This window comes from Octopus bimaculoides, chromosome 8 (genome assembly GCF_001194135.2).
Source record: "Octopus bimaculoides isolate UCB-OBI-ISO-001 chromosome 8, ASM119413v2, whole genome shotgun sequence".
Classification (NCBI taxonomy): Eukaryota; Metazoa; Mollusca; class Cephalopoda; order Octopoda; family Octopodidae; genus Octopus; species Octopus bimaculoides.
In genome coordinates, this window is record NC_068988.1 from 12,646,655 (window position 1) to 12,669,927 (window position 23,273).

Here is a 23,273-nt window from a genome sequence, read left to right on the forward strand (position 1 = left end):
TTTTTCTCCCTGGAATGAGATAGAAGTTGTTTCCTGTTTGTTTACAGTGTTTATTGCACCTGAACATCTGCCACATACAAAGACTAACTTTGTAGTTAATCTGCCTTTGATATTGCTGCACCTCTTATGTGTCCATAGCTTGCACCGGGTACATCTTATAGAGTTACTACCTACTCCTTTACTGCATACTGAGCAGGGCCATCTACCTGAAGGGGTTTGTGTTTTATCTACCTTCCTACTTATTAGGATTTTGGTTTTTGCTAGGTTGACTCTAAGGCCCTTCGATTCTAGTCCTTGCTTCCACACCTTAAACTTCTCCTCTAGTTCTGATAGTGACTGCGCAATTAGTGCAAGGTCATCAGCATATTTACGTATGTATATATAGGTGTGTGGACCCTTGTCTAGACATCGTGTTATAGTTGTAAACGAGCATCATTCTCATACAAGCAAGGTTGTTCATTTCTAGTTTTCTGCAAAAAAACATATCTAGCTATGATAAAATATTACCTTGCTTGGAAACAGGTGAGGGTTGGTGGCAGGAGAACCTGCCATAGAAAATTTGTCTCAACAAATTCGTTTGACCCATGCAAACATGGAAAAGTGGATGCTAAATGATGATATATATGTAAGATGGGCTTCTTTCAGTTTCCATCTACCAAGTCCGCTCACAAGATTTTGGTCAACCTAAGTTTATAGTAGAATACACTAGCCAAGTGCTGCACAGTGAGACTGAACCTAAAACCATGGGTTCGGGAAGTAAGGTTCTCAACCATGCAGCCATACCTACACGATGTATAGAAATCAAAAGGATCTTGAAGTTGGCTTCTTTGAAGTGATTTTGCAGAAGACTGAAACTAAGTCAGACTTCATTTCAGAAGAAAATGATTACCATATTTATCATCATTAAACCATTTATGTCTAAAGTTCTTGGCACAACTGCAATACGTAACTATTCTAACAGCAATAAAATCATATAACAAAGACCAAAAAATAACTGCTGCAAGCCAAGGGAACCTCTACATGGTACAGTGTTGCTTGAAATAGCAACCAAAATTCATTCTACCATACCAAAATTTAGAATTAAAACAAATTAAACGGAATGGAAAATATAATCATCATCATCATCGTTTAACGTCTGCTTTCCATGCTAGCATGGGTTGGACGATTTGACTGAGGACTGACAAGCCAGAAGGCTACACCAGGCTCCAATCTGATCTGGCAGAGTTTCTACAGCTTGATGTCCTTCCTAATGCCAACCACTCCGAGAGTGTAGTCAGTGCTTTTACGTGCCACCGGCACAAGGGCCAGTCTGGTGGTACTGGCAAATGTCAGTCAAGTACAGGGGTTAATGTAATTGGTTTGCCCATTCCCCTCAAAACTGCAGGCCTTGTGTCAAAAGAATTATTATTATCATTCTACAAGCTGGCAGAATCGTTAGCATGCCAGGCAGTATTTCACCTGTTGCTACTTTCTGAGTTCAAATTCCACTTTGGCCAACTTTACTTTTCATCTTTCCAGGGTCAATGAAATAAGTACCAGTTGAGCAATGAGATTGGTGACTTACACCCCTTCTCCAAAACTGATGGCCTTCTGCCAAAATTTAAAATCATCATCATCATTATTATTATACTATAGGTAGGATTGTACAACTGCCATTTCTAACAGACTGAGAGGCCTGATAGAGGCTTACTCATAAATAGACTGCATCATTAATGTCAACCACTGGATTTTTTTTTATCTTTTTTTTTTTTTTTTTTTTTTTTTTTTTTGTCATAGTTAGCCTAATCAACTTGTCAAATATAGTTATTTCGGTTTGCTAATCAATGACAATCTTTTATCATCATTACTATCTTGAGATTAATGTTTCATTTTACATGTTTCCATTTAGCTTTATGTCTGAACAAGTCACAGAAGCTAATACTTTGATATATATCTCTTTCAACTCAAAACCTTTTGGAGGTTGCTCAATCTTTGCAGAGTCTCAGCCAACATCTCACAATGAATGTAACATATTTAATTCACTTTCTTGAATTATATATTCGAAAGCTGATTTTCAAATTCCTAGTAACATACAAAAAGACAACATTCACACATCTTTCTTGCCAGTTGCTGCAGTCCGTCTAACTTTATTGCTAATAATTTCATCACACACATACCTCACTTGTGTATTATATATCATTTAAAATGGAGACAAGTCTTCTGTGAAAAAATATGCCTGGCCATGGGGGAAATATTTACCTTGCTTGGAAACATATGATGGTTGATGACAGAAGGGCATCCAGTCAAAAAACAAAAATCTGCCTCAATAAATTCCATCTGACCCTTGCAAGCATGTAAAGTGGACGTTAAAACAGTGATGATGGATTGACTCTAGCACAAATAACTAAGTGAAAGCCCCCAACAAGAGATTTCCGGAATAAAGCTTTGTATACCTGTAGACATTCATGAACATTAAATATTTAAAATTTGAGCTGGCTGCCATTAGAAATGGATTTATTACAAACCTGAGCTTAAGCAAATCATTAGCTCACCCACCAGCTGTTACTTACAAATACTAACACTAAAGTATTAGATGAAAAGTGTAGCTCACCAAAAAGACTTAGGCTATCAAACGTGGTTACTACTTTGATATGGAAAAATCTGTAGCTTTTTATTGATTTAGGATTAAATTCTCAATTATTACATTCTGCATTATGGTGATTTAAAAAGGAAGAAAAAATAATTGTTTGAATAAATACGAAAAAAAAAAACTTTAGTGAAATGAGAAATAGTTGTGGCAAAAAGAGAAAAATCATTAAGTCCCAGACATTTTTCAAATTATTTTGTGATAAAAAATAAAAACTTTTTTAAGTCTCCAACATTTTTCAAATTGTTTTTCTGTCTCATACATTTTAATCAGGTCAATTATAAGCTCAGTAACTTCCTTAACATTGACAATAATGTTTTCTCATAATAGCATATGACTGCAAATTTGGTAAAAAGTTGACACTTGATGACACTGACTTCATCATCATCATCATTTTTAACATCCACTTTTCTATGCTTGCATGGATCAGACAGACTTTATTGATGCAGTATTCAGCTGGATGACCACCTTAATAATAAACAACTTATTAATAATAATATTAATAAGGCAAAAGACTTGAAATTTTGGAGGAGGGGACTAGTTGATTTCATCCACCCCAGTACTCAACTGGTACTTATTTCATCAACTCCAAAAGGACGAAATGCTACTAAACATTTCGTCCAGTGTGCTAACAATTCTGCCAGCTCACCACCTTAATGATAATAATAATAATAATAATAATTTTATTATCATTATTATTATTATTATTATAGATGTCACACAGTATACAATATTGTGTGGTTGTTGATTGAAGATATTGTGTCTACCAGGGGTTTGAACTGTTTGTCAAGTCATAACAAGGACCTCAACGCAATATATGTGCAGTTCCAAGTAATGCCAACTTTTGCAATACACCTAAATTGTAGGGTATCTCTAAGGTTTTCAGATGTTTTTAGATTGGACGGTATTGAACCCAATGCTGCAATGACAATAGGGATAACCTTTATGTTTGACTCTCGTAGCTGCCACATCTAAGCAATCTCAATTCTCAAGTCTCCATATTTATCAACTTTTTCTCTTTCTTTCATGATATGTTGATCTCCTGGCACTGCTACGTCGATTATTAGGCACTCTTGGTTGTCCTTCCTAAAAGTTATTATTATTATTATTAAGGTGGCAAACTGACAGAATTGTTAGCACTGTGGCCAAAATGCTTGGTGGTATTTTGTCTATCTTTACATTGTGAGTTCAAATTCTGCCAAGGTCAACTTTGCCTTTCATCATTTCAGGGTCAATAAATTAAGTACCAGTGAAACACTGGGATCAATGTAATTGACTAGTCCCAAATTTCAGACCTTGTACCTTTAGTAGAAAGGATTATTATTGTTATTATTATTATTAAGAAGGTAGCAAGCTGGCAGAATTGAGAGGAATTCTTTGGGGTTTGAATAACTCACCTCTGGAAACAATAGTATTAAGGGTTAATTAGTGCTTGTTCAATACTTAAGAATATTCTAGGATTCTATGCCCGCAATTTTCATTCTAGTTCACTTTTTCTAAGCAACACTTCTATTATAATTAACAATATTTATCTTTATAATTGAAAAAAATTATACCATTGTAAATATTTTTAAAATACACATTTTGTTCAAACTTCGACAAAAAATGAATATATTTTTAAGCAATTTTTATTATAAAATAATGTTATATTCTAATTAAATAATTAATAATTATATTTTTAATGAGTGAAATTTTATATTTTAATATGTTTTTAATATGTACATATTTTAATACGTAAGCAGGGTAATAAAAATTAATATGAAATCATAAAATATCATTTTTTGTACTTAATATTTTTAGATGGGGTTTCCTCCAAAATATTCATCTCAGTGAACTCTTTCATTTGAGTTCCAAATATATTTTTCTCTTAAGAATACAAAAATATTTTGATTTCTTAAAATGATCACCTTTTTCTGTCACTTCAAACAACACAACTTTTTTATTGTAGCAAATATTTTTTGACAAGGTTTTAGCCATAAGATTCCTCTCAGAGCTCTTTCATCAGAAGTTAATCTCAAATCCAGAATAGCTGTGAAAACAGCTAAGAAGACTGGCTAAGAAAATGGGGAAAAAGTTGGCTAGTAAGCTGCTACAAATATTGAACCCTATACTTCTGAAAAGCCACACAACATTCTTTGTAGCTAATATTTTTTGACTAGGTTTTCACCATAAGATTCATCTCAAAGAGCACTTCCATTTGAACACGACTATTGTATAGTTAGTTGTATTTGACAAAAGATGAGCTATTTTGAGTTAAAGTCAATTTTGGGACTTACCATTTTTAAAGCCACACTACATTTTTTGTTGCTAATTAATACTTTTTAATGAGGTTTCTATCAGCAGATTCTGCTAAATGAGCACATTCCTTTAAACCCAATTAATCAACACTTTTCTTTTAATATAACTGAGATACTTTGATTCAAAGTCAATTTTTCACCTTATTTTTTTTCCCATTTTTGACCTAACTTTTTTGTTAATGAACCAAATTTTTTTTTTTTTTTTTTTCTCAAAATGTAACTTAGGACTGGACTATCATTGCTAAAAAAAGACTATTCAATTTGGTTGAGAATTGAATTAGTAACAAAGTCTAGAAATGCATGCGAGTAAATAAAAGTTAACCTTAATATATTCATCCATTGCCATGGGTGAATGATGTTTATGTATGGTCATGTGTGTGTATGTTTGTATGTACCCTTTTCTGGGCATCAATGGTTGTAAGCAAGGATCATTATCATACAAACAAGGTTGTTTGTTTCCAGTTTTCTGTGAAAAGCATATTTGGCCATGGGGAAATATTACTTTGCTTGGAAACAGGTGAGGGTTGGCAACTGGAAAGGCATCCAGTTGTAGAAAATCTGCCTCAACAAATTCTGTCTGACCCATGCAAGCATGGAAAAGTAGACATTAAACGATGATAATTCAGTTCCAGTATCAGAGAACAAGTCTTTTGAGTGTTGTTTTGCCCAGTGGACAAGAAAATAGCATATTATGGAGGAATATTCATAAAAGAGATATCAGGTAAGAAATTACCAGTGATGTTAATGCAGAGTCAAAGCTCAATGGTATGGTGCTTTACACCACCTGCCAATGTTACACTAACCCCATTCTTGTTAGGATTCCAGGTTTCAAGTAGACATGTGACTTCTAATGTAAAATGTAAGTCACTGGAGCAAAGAAAGGCATTTGACAGTTCACTTGTCCAATTTCTATCTCTTATGACCTAAGCAACATTTAATGTCTCATATGCACCAATGAGCTTCTAAAAACTAGTAACTGAGCTCCAGATTTGAATGTGAGTGGTAAATTTGAAAGTTTAAAGGAGGAAAAACATTTCTTTGATCCTTTATGTTAATGTGGTATGAGCAAAAAAAGAAAAAAACATGGATGTGTAAAAAAAAAAAAAGAAAAATTTACATTTCTTTTTTTTTTTTTCATAGCTCAGAAAATAAAAGTAATCCCAGACAAATTCATATGAAGATTAACAATGATTTATGATGTGAACTTAAGAGTGATCGCACAAGTAAAATATCTTGCCCAAAGTTACAAAACCCATGTCAAGGTATGAACTCGTAACCAACAGTTCTTTACCTTCCTCATTTATTCTTGTAGGTAAAAAAAATAACTTTCCAATTATCAACAGCCGAGTCTTTTAATATACTAAACTATTAGTAAATAAACTAGTAAACGATCACACGATTTCTCACCCTACTTCTCAGTGAGGGAGTGACAGCTATTATTCTGAAAGGCTGCCAATCAACTATTACACCTGTCTCGTGAGTCAAATAGTTTATTTAACTAATCAGTTAGTACAAAACAAAAAAAATGGCTGACAATAGTAGGAAAGTACCAAAACGAATATCTTTAAAAAAAAACCAAGATAGGTATACTCCACATGAACCCATAGGTATATTCCACATGAACCATGTTAAATCACAAAATATTATGCCAATGATCTACCTATATGCATTATCCCTCACATGAAATACAGTTAAAAAACAGTTAAAAAGTTTTTAAAAGTAGCCACAAAAAGCATAATGGAGAATGTGAGTGGCGTTTAGTGAGCAAAAATATAATTAATTAAAAGTCAGTAAAATCAGCAAAGAAACAAGTTCTATTCCACAGAATTCTGGCAAAAAAAGATTAACCTTTGCATCGTCATATTCAATAGATTTCATTTCAAAATTCTTTGAGCCTGTCGGTTCATTTTTTTTCAGTAGCTGCATTAAGAAAATATAATAAAAACAAACAAACAAAACAAAAATGAACAAATAAATTAATTAAAAGACAATGTAAAAAACTTTTCAAAAGCTTATGTTTGTGAATGGTAACTCAGTCGCCTGCAATATTCATAATCAACTACTACACCACAAGCTTCACCACATTCTATTTACATATTTTAGTTCAGTGATCCAATGAATAGCAGACAAGCTAGTTGTATTTTCCATCTGAGAACAATACACAACAATCAATTTTCCTGCCTAGTTTCATAGCCATATAAGTCTAGATTTTAAATTACATTTATAAATGACATTTATAAACATATTGAGTTACATAATGTGTTTCGATGGAATAGTCTGGCAAATTATTTGTTGGCAATAGTTCCAACAGACATGTACCTACATTTGAGGGGTTAAATACTTCTAGAACATATTGAGAATGTTCTGTGAATGAGAGTGTGTGTGTGTGTGTATGGTAAGGATTTTGCTTCCCGACTGCATGGTTTCGGTTTCACTGTGTGGCACCTCAGTCTTTGGCCCCAGGCTGACCAAAGCCTCATGAGTGGATCTGGTAGATGGAAACTGAAACCCATCATATACCGGGTGGGGCAGAGAGGGCGGACATTTTTGAAATGGCTATTACTCAGCCCCAGGGTGAGGGACATATGTCCGACAGGTACCATTCGGTCCATGGTGTCTTAGCAATTTTTTTTATTTTCAGGTGAAGCCATGGCGCAGTAGATAATAGAGCATCGTGTGTTTGCCTACAACAGTTATATAAACAATAATGAGTCTGTCACAGTAGTTCAGAGTGAGTTTTGGCACCACTTCAACATTCACCAAAATGAGGCTGTTCCCACCAGTTACACAATCTTACGTTGGGTGAATGCACTTCATAAATGAAGTACACTAATGAACAGGAGACTGGTGGGGGTGCCACGAACGGTATGGACCCCAGAAAATGTGGAACGCATCAGACAAGCTTAGATATGGAGTCCGAATCGTTCTGCTTGGAGGCATTCCAATGAACTTGGCATTGGTAATCAATCAATAAGGCATATTTTGCATGAAAACCTGCATTTCCACCTGTATAAATTGGTCATTGGGCAGCAGTTGAAACCATGGGACTATGCACAGCGGCCGAACTTCACACGTCAGATGGAAGCAATTTTTGAGGCAAATGACAACCTCATTTTGTTAATGAGTGCTGAAGCTCATTTTCATCTCAATGGCATGGTGAATCAACAGAAGTGTCATTATTGGGCTCTTGAAAATCCGAGAGAACTACACGAAAGACCACTGCACAACCCAAAAGTGACTGTCTGGTGTGTTGTTGGAAAAGCTGCCATCATTGGTCCTTACTTTTTTGAAGATAATAATGGAAATGTTGTTATTGTGACCTCCAAGCGTTACATCGAGATGATAAACAACTTCAAAAACATATGTCTCTTCAAAGTGTGTGGTTTCAGCAGGGTGGGGCGACAGTCCACACAGCCAGAGCATCAATGGATATGCTTCACCCTCTCTTCAGTGACCGCCTCATTTCCACCATGAAGTAGGTTATGAAGTGAAGTCTAACAACAATATGATAATAAACTTAGCTCCTGTCACAGAAGCAACACAACAAAGAAGAAAATGTCTAATTATAGTGAATAATGGTCATCATCCAATGTAAACAATAATAAAAATCTGAATATACATCAATATGACTTTGAATTATCAGGTGATATGCCGGTGAAAAATAAATTTACTACAGTATTTCACAGACCTGGATTAATGAGAGCATGTGATTGAAGTCATGAATTACAATGAAAGGACTGACAAATCAGTTGATTGATTGATTTATTGACCAAATTATTAATCAAGCAATCAATTAGTTAACTGGTTAATTGGTTAACTAGTTGACTCGTAATAATTCTTTCTAATGTTGGCTCAAGTCCAGCAAGTTTGAGGGGAGGAAGAAGCAAATCAATTACATTGACCCCAATACTTGATTGGCCATTATTTTACCAGCTGTGAAAAGAGGAAATGCAAAGTTGGCCTTGACAGAATTTGAACTCAGTATGTAAAGAACTGGAGGAAATGCCACTAAGCACTTCACCCAACACACAAACGTATCTGCTAAGTTACCACCTTATTTATTATTATTACCTCCGCCTTAGCGAAAGAGGAGGTATTGCTTTCAGTTGTGTTTGTTTGTTTGTTTGTTTGACTGTGGACAAGATATCTCAAGAACTGCCAGATGGATTCGGATGAATCTTTCAGGGAATGGCACGAACTGATTAGATTTTGGGATTGATCTGGTACCGGACAAGGGTTCCGGATCATTTTTCCTGCTTTTTTTACTTAATTTTTGAGAGCGATTGGGTTCATTTTTAGTATTCTCATTTTAAAAATCATTTCAGGCTAATCATTGAGAGGACATTGGCGTTGCCTTGGCAGAGGTTTGCGCTCTCTGAGTGCTCTTGTTATTATTGAAGACAGGCACTTTCCTATCTGACCAAACACATCAATTTCTTCAAATATCATTTGAAGAAGAAAGGGAGGGAAGAGTGGGAGGTGCTGCATTCTAGAATGTTTATCAAAAGGTGGTCAACACTGATGAGACTGAATGGATCTATTCAGGGTATACTTTTCTAAGAAGGAAGAAAGAAACTGGAAGAGGGCACTTCTCATACCTTGGGGATGGTAGAGTAATCCAAGACATTTACATGGGGTTTACTCCAAATTACTCAAAGTGGATTGCTCCACTATTGGGGAATTCTTTTTATATATTTCTTAATTATTTATTTCTCTAACTTCTATTTATATATCTTTTGTCATATCCTTTAATATTGCAGTGTCACCCTTTGATTGATGTAAACTCCACCTGTTTTGTGTGTTACATCTTGTCCTCCATGTCTTGGGCCCTTGCAACCAATAAAAGAAATTGTTATTATTATTATTATTATTATTGAGTGAGAGAGCAATTCATGCCATCAAAGTGACAGTGGGGCATGAATATATGAAATTCAATATACCCACCATGACTACCTGTCTGATAAGGGTACACCAGGCACATTCATCACAACCATATGTACATGACATGGTGATCTCATATCAAGATAAACAGCACATGCTCTTGCAAATGGGGTCCAGAATTTTCTTCAGGTCGAGTAACCCATCCCGCTCAATAGGTCCCTGAATAAAGTTTAAGAATGATGAATGAAACACCTATGTTTCCAGATGTGAATTATTCAAACCCCAAAGAATTCCTCTCAACACATGGCTATGATATTCCCTCGACTACTCCTGAGTATGATCAGAGGTGCATATATCATCAACCACTAAGGGATGTGCTCAATTGGTGAAGGTCAAGCAACTGACAGGCAAATCCGTGGCATTGAGCAGAATATTTGCTGTGGCCCATCGTTTATACCAATTATCATTATTAGTTCAATAATAGTAATAATAATAAAGTGAAGTAGAACCACTGCATGTGTTTTCTTATTGGCAAAATGACCCTCCCAAGACACAACAACATCTGTTTCAACACATGGTTTCACATCAAGAATCATGCAAAACAAATGCAAAAATGAAATATTATGTCATAATGTTCAAAGAATCACTACTCTGACTTTACAAACCAATCGACATGGAACAAACAACAAGACTATACATTAACATTGATTGACTACTGAAAACCTTTCAGCCTACGCCAAAACAGATCAATACAAGTAGAAGAAACCAGAACTAGATAAAAGTGTAACATTAATAAATAACTGTTTTCTTCATATTTTTCTGTTATTTTTTTTCTCTTAAATCAATTTTAATATTTTATCTTTCTCCTTCATATTTATTTTCTCTTTGTGAAAATAGTATAGATAAACAAACAACTGTTAATATGAATAAAGCTCTCTTCCGATACAAATACACACACACACACACACACATATATATATATAGGTGTGGCTTTGTAGTTAAGCTAGCTTACCCAACCATGTGGTCTTTGGTTCAGTCCCTCAATGCGGCCCCTTGGGCAAAGCCTTGTGAATGGATTAGGTAGACAGAAACTGTAAGAAAGGAAGGCAAGCTGGCAGAAATGTTAGGACGCCATGCGAAATGCTTAGCGGTATTTCATCTACCGTTACATTCTGAGTTCAAATTCCGTCGAGGTCGACTTTGCCTTTCATCCTTCCAGGGTCGATAATTTAAGTATCAGTTACGCACTGGGGTCAATGTAATCGACTTAATCCCTTTGTCTGTCCTTGTTTGTCCCCTCTATGTTTAGCCCCTTGTGGGCAATAAAGAAATAAAAAAACTGTAAGAAACCCATTTTAATGAATGAATGTATATATAAAGCACCCATTACACTCTTGGAGTGGTTGGCATTAGGAAGGGCACCCAGCCATAGAAACCATGCCAAATCAAACTGGAGTCTGGTGCAGCCCCTCAGCTTGCCAGCCCTGGTCAAACCATCTAACCCGTGCCCGCATGGACAACAGCCATTAAACGATGACGATGATAATGATGATGATATCAGGGCTGTGGAGTTGAAACAAAAAACTTTGACTCCATCTCCTCTCCTGTTGGCACCTCCGACTCTGACTTCAAGTGACTCCTCTTTATGTAATTACGTGATTGTGGTCTACATATCTCATAAAGCATATGCACACGCTTGTACTTTGAGTAGGTCTATTATGTTATAACTGGGTTATATTAAAGAATAAAGATATTGTGAGTTGGAGTCAGAGTCAACAGTTTTACTGACTTTGACTCCAGCTACCCCTTAATCCTTTAGCATTCAGATTATTCTATCAAATTTAATACTTATTCATCCATGTGGCACGTAAAATGTGCAGGTGGCACGTAAAAAACACTATTTGAGCATGGCCGTTGCCAGTACCACCTGACTGGCCTTTGTGCCGGTGGCACGTAAAAGCACCCACTACACTCTCGGAGTGGTTGGCGTTAGGAAGGATATCCAGCTGCAGAAACTCTGCCAGATGCAGCCATCTGGTTCGCCAGTCCTCAGTCAAATAGTCCAACCCATGCTAGCATGGAAAGGGGACGTTAAACGGTGATGATGATGATGATTGTTTTAAGCTAATCATGCATTATTTCGCAGCTTCAAGGTTTCAATGATGTTATCACCTATTTTTAGAATGACATTATAGGCTGGTGTGAGATACCAAATCTGGGCAGTTTTAACATAAAACAGGGAGATCATTTAGGCCGGATATGGCCAGTTTAAACACTAAAGGGTTAATAGTTTCCGACTTCGACTCCACAGCCCTGGATGATATATAACCTGAGGCTATGGAAGACACTTGTCAAAGGTACCATGCAGTGGGACTGAACTCGGAACCATGTGATTGGGAAGCAAGTTTCTTAACACAAAGCCACACCTGCAAATTTTTATAAAGTTTGATTTATAAAAAAAAATAAAAACTTTTTTTAAAAAGTTAAATACCATAAGGAGGTTGAACATGCTTTCAAAACCTCTAAACCTTCCTCTAATTATGCCAGATTACCCGTACAGCCTGTATTTGTACATGCAACCATGCTGTGAAACCCATGATGGTGAAGGAAATATGATATAAAAAATTTTTTAAAGTAGTGTAAAAAAAAAAAACTAGTGTAACATGAACATCTATAGAATTGAGCGTGTTTGTTAGAATAGAATCTGCATTTCTTTAACTTAAAAATCAATGGCACTTCTTCCAAAAGACATAAATGATATAGCAAAAGAAACCAGGTTTAAAAAGAACTTCTTCAAAGAAAAAGTCTGTTTACAAAATGAAGTAAAATATATATAATGATTTAATTGACAAAGCCAAAAATGTTAATGAGAAAAATAATTTGCTTCTAAATAATGATTAATTTTAGTTATATATACTGTATTCATTCTTGTATAAGTCATACTTGCTAATTTAGAATTAAACATTGATACAACATACTTTCTCTTCATAGTTATAGCTTTGCCCTGCTTATAAAGTCACATCCCCAATCCAGTATGAAATAGTATTACATATACCATGAATAAATATGGTATGTTACATATCTTTTATGCATTTATACTATATGTAATAATAAGTTTCGCATTCCTTCATTCCACACAGCTGACAATAAGTACCAGCAACAATTGTGGAGACCCTGCACCAGGTTGGTGACATGCTCAGGAGCTGAGTTGTCTTAAATGTCACAGAAAACCAGGATATCCAGTCTAATAAGCCTGTAATCTTAAAATAGATCTTAAATTTACATACACATACATATGAGAAATTATGTATAAATAAACAAAAAACACACACGGTAATTAAGATCTCAATAACATGTTGTTAAACCCTACTATGTTATTACAATGCAGTAAATCCAGAAAGAAAAAGGTTGCATATATATATATGTATATAATTGGTTAAAATTATCCTTAACAGCAATGTATATTTAACATACGTGCATGTGTGGGTGTGTTGGAAACAGAGAATGAGTAAGCAAAATGTGGTATCACCTTAAAGTATTTAATTTATAATTTAAACAGTGCAGGGAAGTTGTAGCAAATATGTAAAGTCCCTTACAGCTGTTTCTAGAATAGCTGAGAAAATAGAGTAAATGTTATTGAACAAAGATTTCTACTTAAGCTAACTATACCATCATCAGAAAGAAGGAAATAAAAAGTATCCTTAATCAAGGATATTAGTTACCAGTTCGTTGAAGAATTAAGGATTGTCCAACAATATTATTGGCTGGTAGTTCTTGTATCTACCTCACTTTTTCTTAAAAAATGGAATTAATAGTTTCTGTTATCATTGCTGCATATACACTGTACCTGTTGCAATAAGATAACTTGAGCACCTGTTTTGCTGCATCAGCTCAAACACCGTAACACCTGATCCCTCGATAACACATTTACAGACATATTTGATGAAATTTTGAGTTGCAGAGCCCAAATTTGATGAGTGTGCACATTAAACGTTTTGACCAAGAGTGAGCAACAAGGGATTACTCTTCTGTTATCAATGTCCTAAGGTGGCGAGTTGGCAGAAACGTTAGCACAACGGGCGAAATGCTTAGCGGTATTTCGCCTGTCTTTATGTTCTGAGTTCAAATTCCGCCAAAGTCAGCTTTGCCTTTCATCCTTTCAGGGTCAATAAATTAAGCACCAGGGGGGGGGGGGGTCAATATAATCAACTGGACCCCCTCCCCAAAAATTTCAGGCCTTATGCCTAGAATAGAAAAGAATGTCCTACTGCTTATAAAAGGAAGACTCTATTCTGTTGTGACTGTAATCTGGGCTCACATCCACAAAACTTGCCTTCCCATTTCAACTCTTTTAATATCCTGGACAACACAGTTCCACATAACACTGCATTAACCAACCACTCCTCCAGCACATGAAACCATACAAACCATACTAACCCTGAAGTAGACATGTTTCTGAGTCTTTGCTTATCATCAGTCTGGAGTAGCATGACCTGCTAGTCTCCCCCTTAAGGACACAGGAAATGTGTCAAGGCTGACAGGAAGTGGTGCAGCTTCTTAGGTCTAACCAACAGTAGTATTATTCCCTTCAGGGGACTGTCACATTAAGTTGACAGCATACAACTACTTCAATGTATCACTACTGCATAAATCTCTCTGAAAGATTTAGAAATGTATTATTTCTAAATTCATACTAACCCTGTTGATATATGTATCTGCATGTGTGTGTATGTATGTATGTATATACTCTAATACATATATTGTAAACACGTTTTTTAAGGCATTGGATTGTGGCCATGCTGGGACACCACAAAAAAAGAGTTTAGTCAAGCAAGCCAACACCAGTATTTACTTTAAATCTGGTACTTATTCTATTGGTCTCTTTTGCCAAACTGCTAAGTTATGCGGTTGTAAACAAAGCAACACCAGTTGTTAAGCAGTGGTGAGACACAAATGCAATACATACAAACATATTTATACATATACATATAATTACAAACACACACACACACACTGGTGTGTGTGTGTGTGTGTGTGTGTGTGTGTGTGTGTTATAACTGCTGCTATAAGAAATAACTTAACAGCTGTCAAGCCACTGTAGTATAGTCGATAATTACATGCTAGCTTTTAAACAGACCTGCTTAGCTGAGTTTCATTCCCAGTAAATATAACATATGTCTCTTGTAGCATGACAAATGAAAATTAATTGAAGCAATTTAAGTCATAAAAAAAAAACTTGCTAAAATCTGAAAATAAATAACAAGTTTCCTTTCTTTTTTTCTATTCATAAATTAATACCAAAATGGTAAAATCATAATTTCTCAAAACATATCTAACCAGGCTTCTAATATAATTTTCTTTACAGCGATTCATCTCACATCATGTTTGTCACAAAGAACGAAGTAAAGACAGGACAAACCCATTTCCTCTCCACAACGAACAAGCATGTTGCCAAGCAAAGCTGCCTTTAAAAAGAACTTAGCTTCATATCAACATATTGATAGGAGACAAGATAAGAAACATTTTTAATGAAAACTCAAGTCTTTGTTAAATGCTACAACTGCATTAATTTTCTTCATAGCCAGTTCCAGCTTTCAACAACTTAGCAGGAGTTGACACAGCAGGTAGTCGTGTAAATTTTAAATCATATTTATTGCTAAAATAGAGTTAGCAACCAAGAAGAGAAAGGTGTAAATTTATCATTTGATTTATCATACATAGTCAAAGCTTCATGTACATGTGTAACACATAACGAGGTTGATTGACACCTAACTAGGTATAAATTATAATCTTTTGTTAGGTCAATAAAACCATGCTGGAGCAAAGCTTTTAATATCATCATTTAAAGTTCACTTTCTCCATACTGGCATGGGTTGGACGGTTTCACTGGAACTGACCAGCTGAAGGGCTGTTCAGGTTCCCTGTCTGTCTGTTTTGGCATGGTTTCTCCGGCTGGATGCCCTTCCTAATGCCAACCACTTTACAGAGAGTACTGGGTGCTTTTGTGCAGCACCAGCATGAGTGCTTTTTACAAAGTAACAGCCCCTATGAGCCCACAAGATTAGGGATGCTCAGCTGGAGAGGTTTGCAGGAGATGAGCCTATATGCAAGGGCAACCTTGCTTTTAACTTAGCTTGACATATCTTTTGAAGCACAGTAAACTACCAGGAGTCTCCGTCCCCTGTCAGCCCTCTGTGTGTCCCAACGTCTGCAGTCAAGAACCAAGCTTCTTAACCACACAGCCATTCATGGAACCTTGTCAGTAGGCAAACTGAAGCAACTTAGAGTAATAGGATTTGACAAGAAACAGAACACAGTTTTAAGTTTTTAACATGACAGCCATATTACACGTCATATCTGACAGCTTTATTATAAGTTATATCTGTATTATTAATAGCTGAGATGTTTTTCCTTCTCGTATAAACAATATTAAAGAACCTCTTCCTAAACAGGTGATCAAGCTATCTATTTACACTGCAGTGACATCATCTTCAACCTCAAATTAATCCTAAATTAATTTTATCTTATCTTTAATTGTTTACCATTAACTATAACACAAACTCTTAATCACAAGCCAAATCAGTAAAACATGTGAGGTTCAATTGCCATTAACGAGTTTGTAATTATGTTTGATAAATTCTTAACAAATGAATATTGACAATGATGTAATGTCATCATCGTTATCGTCGTTTTGACATCCACTTGCATAAACTGAATGGAATTTGCTGAGGTAGATTTTCAATGGCTAGAGGCCCTTCTTGTCACTAACCCTCATCTGTTTCCGAATAAGGTAATATTTCCCCATGGCCAGATATATTTTCACAGAAAACTAGAAACAAAGGACACCATTTGTTTACAACTATCAGATGTCAATGTAAGGAGACAGTAAAACACACACACACAAGTATCACAAGTTTCTGTCAACCAAATCCACACACAAGGCTTAAATCGACCTGAGGCTATCGTAGAAGACACTTGCCTAAGGTATCACACAGTGGGACTGAACCCAAAAGTCATGTGGTTGAGAAGCAAACTTCTCACAACACAGCTTTGCCTGTGGCTCAAAATAAAAATTTGAACAATTAATTATTACCTCCACCTTCACTAAGGCGGAGGTATTGTTTTCAGTCAGGTTTGTTAGTTTGTTTGCCTGTGGACAAGATATCTCAAGAACTGCTGGATGGATTCGGATGAAACTTTCAGGGTTGTTTGGTCTGATGACTGGCACAAACTAATTAGATTTGGGGATCAATCCAGTACCAGACAAGGATTCTGGATTATTTTACCTGTTTTTTTTTTTACTTAATTTTTGAGAGCGGTCATTCATTTTTAGTATTCTCGTTTGTGAGACCAGTTGAGTTTATTTCAGACATTCTCATTTTAAAAATCATCTCCAGCTAATTGTTGAGAGGATATTGGTGTTGCCTTGGCAGGGGGTTTGCAAGATTCTTGACATGAAATCATGTGTTGATTGGTCATCTTTTGTCAATTAAACACACACACACACACGATATATTTGGTCATCACTTCAGCTTTATTATTATTATAGTTTTTTTGTCAAAGTTCTTTCATCACACACTCTGTGACCTCTTCAGTGACTTTCTATCCCACAAGTCTCCTCTTGTTCTGCTTATTCCATTTCATCTTTCAGTGTCATGTATGTGTGACAAAAATGTAACAATATTAATTATTGATTTATTCATTTTCCTTGAAGTCATTTCTCATTCATATATTGATCAATCAAGATAGGATACTTTGCTATGTTTGACATTAGTGTTTAATCTATTTAAGTCTACATAAAGAAGTTCCAATAAATAAAACACCTGTAGTGGAGCCTTGTAGTAGAGATGGTCTTGTGGTGTATTGGTCGGTTAACACAAGGCACAGGGTTCGATTACTCTGAAAAAAATTCATTAATTTACACCCTTGAATTGTTATTTACAAATACATTCTGTGATATTTATTGCCTAATGACCAAATACCAACAACTAACTCTATGTAGCAACAGAGTGAATCATCAGCTTAAAAATAAAAATAAAACTAACATAGAGTATGTTTCCTTATGTTTGTACTCCAAAATGTATATATACAAACACACACACACACACAATTTACAGCACCCAATCAGCATGAATTTGTGGAAGAGGGAAACCCAGGAAGATGTGGCACCAAGTCGCAAAGACCAACCTCAAGTTGTTGAGCCTCAACGAGAAAATGACAAATTATCAAGATGATTGGCAATATGCTGCGCTTGAGAAGACCCATCAATTTCAGAAAGTATGGGTCCTGATAAGCCTTCCCCCACACTACAATCACTTATCACCTCTTTCTCCTCCCTGACACCTCCTTCATTTCCCCCAGCAACTGATATTTACCATAAACCATGCCTCTGCCCATGTGTCCACCTCTATCCCCATCTCTAACCATCTGTCACTTTCCTTTCATACTCTCACAAACTTATACACCCAACCCAGCTGGGGCAGCCATATATTGCCTCTACAGTAGGGCACCTGTTCCTATTCCTCAATCAACACTTGGCATAAACCACCTACCTCAAGACTACACAAGTCTTGCAAGTTACTTGGTGACCTTGCCAGTGCTGATGCCTTGAGAAAAGAGAGCCCAGGACACACTGCAAGGCAGTTTAGCATTAGGAAGTGCATCCAGGCATAGAGACATGCCAAAAGATATTGGAGCTCAGCACAGTCCTCTAGCTCTGTTAAACAATCCAACTCATGCCAGCATAGAAAACAGACAATTAACAATGATGATGAATGAATCATACGAATGTAAGTAATCTATATAAAACACAATATATCTAACATAAATTTAACAGAAGCCTACTGTAGGAATAAAGCTACACAATTGCTGTTTCCTAAAAGACAAACTCATTATCATTAATATGTATCATCAGTAACACCAATAGCTATTGCTTTTTTGTTTTGTTTTGTTTTTTTACTGTTAATGCCAATACAGTTTCAATTAGACAAGTGCTCTTGGTTCAATTTCAACTTTCGCCATTTAGTTTGTTTAGTTTTAATCTACGCTTTTAACATCAAAGCAGAAATGTCAGGTCTCTAGACCCATGAAGATTTATCCAGACATACAACTATCCACGCAATAATGATTGAACTGCAAAGTGTCTGCTGGTTGATATTATTAGTTCATTTAATTTCCTTTGAACCTCTGTATGCTTAGATGTTTCTGTTGTTATTATTATTGTTGTTTAGCACCCAGATCAAACCTGACTGAATAGACAGGACAAATTGATCAAAGATCTCCCATCCTTGACCATCCTGTCTTCTTTGAACATCTAAGACTACAGTATCCAATGTGACCTTCTTGTTTCAAGATGATAAGATGTGATTTGTGAAATATTGTTGTTGTTATAACCAACAAGCCAAGCCAGTTGACAGATGTATTGGAACATATTTTAGAGAACTAGAGAAGTAATGCAGTGGAAATATATACCATCATCATCAATATTTAATGTTCATGTTCCATGCTGCGTTAAAACAGACAGCAGGATGTAATAATAAAGCTGAATTCAATATACTGCCATATAACAACAATGAATTAATATCTTCAAAACTGACTCCACACACATAACAGTAAAAGAATACTAGTTGACCTAAATGTCTTTCAGTGATAAAAGCACAAACTTACATATTGCAGTAATATACAATTTGTTTGGAATGGTTTTTTGGGGGTTTTTTTTTCCTTTTTTGGTCATAGAATGAAAATTACGACTCCCATGCCAGTGGCACATGAAAAGCACCATCCGAATGTGGTCAATGCCAGTGACACATAAAAAGTACCATCTAAATGTGGTCGATGTCAGTGCTGCCTGACACCCATGCCAATGGAACATAAAAGGCACCATCCAAACGTGGTCGATGTCAGTGTTGCCTAAATGGCTCCCATGCCAGTGTGTTAGGAAGGGCATCCAGCTGTAGAAACCTTGCCAGATCAGGTTGGAGCCTGGTGCAGCCTACTGGCTTACCAGTCCTCAGTCAAACCGTCTGACCCATGCCAGCATGAAAAAATGGACGTTAAACAATAATGATGATGATGTGATAAAACACCTCAAAAAACTTATGTTCTGAATTCAAATCCCACCATAGTCAATTTTGCTGTTCATCTTTTCAAGCTTAACCCTTTAGCATTTAAACTGACCATATCCAGCTCAAATATTCTACCTGGTTTATATAATAAAACTGGCCAGATCTGGTCATTCACACCTGCCCTACAATGTCACTAAAAATAAGCAATCATATCATTAAAATTGCAAAGCTACAGCATAATGCATAATTAATTTAAAACAACGTGAATAAATAAGCCATTACTTCTGACAGAGTAATCAGAATGTTAAAACATTAAATAAAACATCAATCAAAGGCTGCACAGGGGAACTGGGGTTAATGCTATTAACAATACCTATAAAGGTAGTGCCATAGCCCAACAACTGAAACTAGAAAAAGCCTCAGTTTTTTTTCTTTTTTTTTTTTTTTAATGAAGGAGGAAATATATAGTTGATAACGTTAAACCTAGTACTTTTGTGTGGTTTTAGTCACTTGACTGCAAACATGCCAGGATATTTGCCTTGAGGGATTTTAGCTAATAATATTAACCGAAGTACTCTGTCTGGCACTTATTGACTTCAAAGAAGGTAGAAAGAATTGACCTGGGCAATAACTGAACTCAAAATCAAAACATACAGAGATATAACGAAATACATGACATTTGCCAAACAATCTGCTGGTTTTGTCATCCACCTTGTCAGGCAAGCACTTCCTGTTTTAACCCTTTAGCATTCAGGTTATAATGCATGATTAGCTTAAAACAATCATCATCATCGTCATCGTTTAACGTCCGCTTTCCATGCTAGCATGGGCTGGACGATTTGACTGAGGACTGGTAAACCAGATGGCTACACCAGGCCCCAATCTGATTTGGCAGAGCTTCTACAGCTGGATGCCCTTCCTAACGCCAACCACTCCGAGAGTGTAGTGGGTGCTTTTTTACGTGCCACCGGCACGAGGGCCAGTCAGGCAGGTACTGGCGACGGCCACGCTTGAAATGGTGTATTTTACGTGTCACCTGCACAGGAGCCAGTCCAATGTTTTGTTCACATTCCACTGGCACAAGTGCCAGTAAGGTGAAGCTGGAAACGATCATGCTCAAATGGTGCTTTTTACGTGCCACCAGCACGGGAGCGAGACCGCTGCTCTGGCAGTGATCCCACTCGAATGGTGCTGTTAGTGCTCCACTGGCATGGGTGCTAGTCATCAAATATGTGGAAAATGGGCATTTGATGATGATGAGGAGGAGGAGGAGGAAACACCTGCTGTACTTATTAACTGACTACTACAACAATGAGAAAGTTTATGTAGTCAGTAGACCTTCTAGAAATAGTCAAATGTCCCTCAAATCACCCTACTTTCAGAAAATACAGATTTCTGTTGTCCATAAACTACATTTATACCAGATCTGTCTTTTGAAACCATATTTACTGATGTTGTTCATAGCCATATGCTTAAAGAAGTCCAAGAGACACCAGCATCAGTTGGTTAACCCTTTAGCATTCAGATTATTCTGCCAATCATACTGCTTATTAATTCACATCGTTTTGAATTAATTATGCATTGTCCCATAGCTTTAAGATCTCAATGATATGATTGTTTATTTTTAGAACAACATTGTAAGGTAGGTGTGAGGGGCTGGATCTGGAGGGTTTGAACATAAAACAGGTAGAATATTTCAGCCTGACATGGCCAGTTTAAATGCCAAAGGGTTAAATCAGCCCCATTACCTGACAAGTACTTTATTTTATCCATTCTGGATGAGTATGGACAAAACTGACCTTTGAGGGATTTAATCTCAGAATGTAAAGGGCCAAAACTAAATACCACAATAACATTCTGATTCTGTCTATCCACCATAAATGTAGTCCATGATAAATTTTGGTTCGACCAAGATTTGAGGTTAAACAACAACAAACTAAATACACATGAAAATTATAAAGTTGATGCACTGCTTATTTTCCAGTTACCCAGTCACAACACTTGTTTGCCTACTTTTCATAATTGATTTTTCAAGTCTTCGTTCTGCAGCTTAGTATATTAATTGTCAATCAGAATTCCAGTATTCATTTGCTGTTTAACCACAGCTCAACTCTAGCCAAGTAGTTATGTGATCCAAAGAGTTACGACTATGACCATCCCATTTTGTATTCAAAGAATATTTCTCAGAGCATAAACAAGAACTAAGTTTGGATATGAGGGACCACACTAAATAAACCAGTCCATAATCTCTCTCTTTCTCTCTCTCTCTCTCTCTTTAACTAGGTGTGTGCATGAATGTGTTTATCACATGAGAACACACACACACAGCAACTGGTTCTCCTTTTTCACATGAACCATTTGGTGTATCAAGGCAAAGTGCTAACTACTTTCTGCTAAGCAGTCTTTGGCAACTAGCAATGACATAAAGAAAGAAAAGAAAAAACAGTTTTGTGTGTGCAACAGTAGACATTATGTATATGCAATCTTGCAACCCATTATATAGCCATAGGAGCAGATCGAGTAAAACAACTATATTGCCTAGATACACATGCCTCATTTCTAAGGAGAGTGGAAGAGTAGATTAAGAAATTATAACAGAATGGACCTTGGTATCTTACTGGTACACTTATAAATACCAGATGATTCACAGCAAGAAATCACAAAGGACATAAAATAATAAACACTTTAAAATGATAAAGGATCCCACGAACACACTAACACTATATATATATATATATATATATATATACACACAGACGAGCACATAAGTGCAAGATGGAAAACATAGTACTCGATCACAGCCGTCCAACAAACAGGAATGTGAAACTCTGAGTAACAGTTTTGTGATAATTTTACTGCTTTAATAAAAAGTGTATATTATATATATATATATATATATATATATATAAAGTACGTGTTTGGAAGTACAAGCAAGAGAAAAAGAACTCAATACAAGAAATAGAGTTTATTCATTTGAAGGTAATCATGGCGTTATTACTTAGAGTTTCTTGTGATGTGCTGTCCTCCAGATGCCGAAATGATAAAGCAAATTATATGATATGGACCACAGACACACTGTGTATGTATATACAGATGTATATATGCACGAAATTAAATATATATATATATATATATATCATCATCATCATCGTTTAACGTCCGCTTTCCATGCTAGCATGGGTTGGACGATTTGACTGAGGACTGGTGAAACCAGATGGCAACACCAGGCTCCAGTCTGATTTGGCAGAGTTTCTACAGCTGGATGCCCTTCCTAACGCCAACCACTCAGAGAGTGTAGTGGGTGCTTTTACGTGTCACCCGCACGAAAACGGCCACGCTCGAAATGGTGTCTTTTATGTGCCACCCGCACAAGCCAGTGCAGGGGCACTGGCAACGATCTCGCTC

The 23,273-nt window shown here is 36.2% G+C and overlaps 1 protein-coding gene across 1 annotated transcript in view; it reads right to left on the bottom strand.

Moving 5' to 3' along the window:
- LOC106874946 (hippocampus abundant transcript 1 protein) overlaps positions 1 to 23,273 on the bottom strand; it is a 74,278-nt gene that overhangs the window by 46,360 nt on the left and 4,645 nt on the right. The window contains exon 2 of the mRNA XM_014922870.2: positions 6,772 to 6,843. Within this exon, the coding sequence (XP_014778356.1) occupies positions 6,772 to 6,843 (72 nt within the window). The remainder of the gene's footprint in view (positions 1 to 6,771; positions 6,844 to 23,273) is intronic.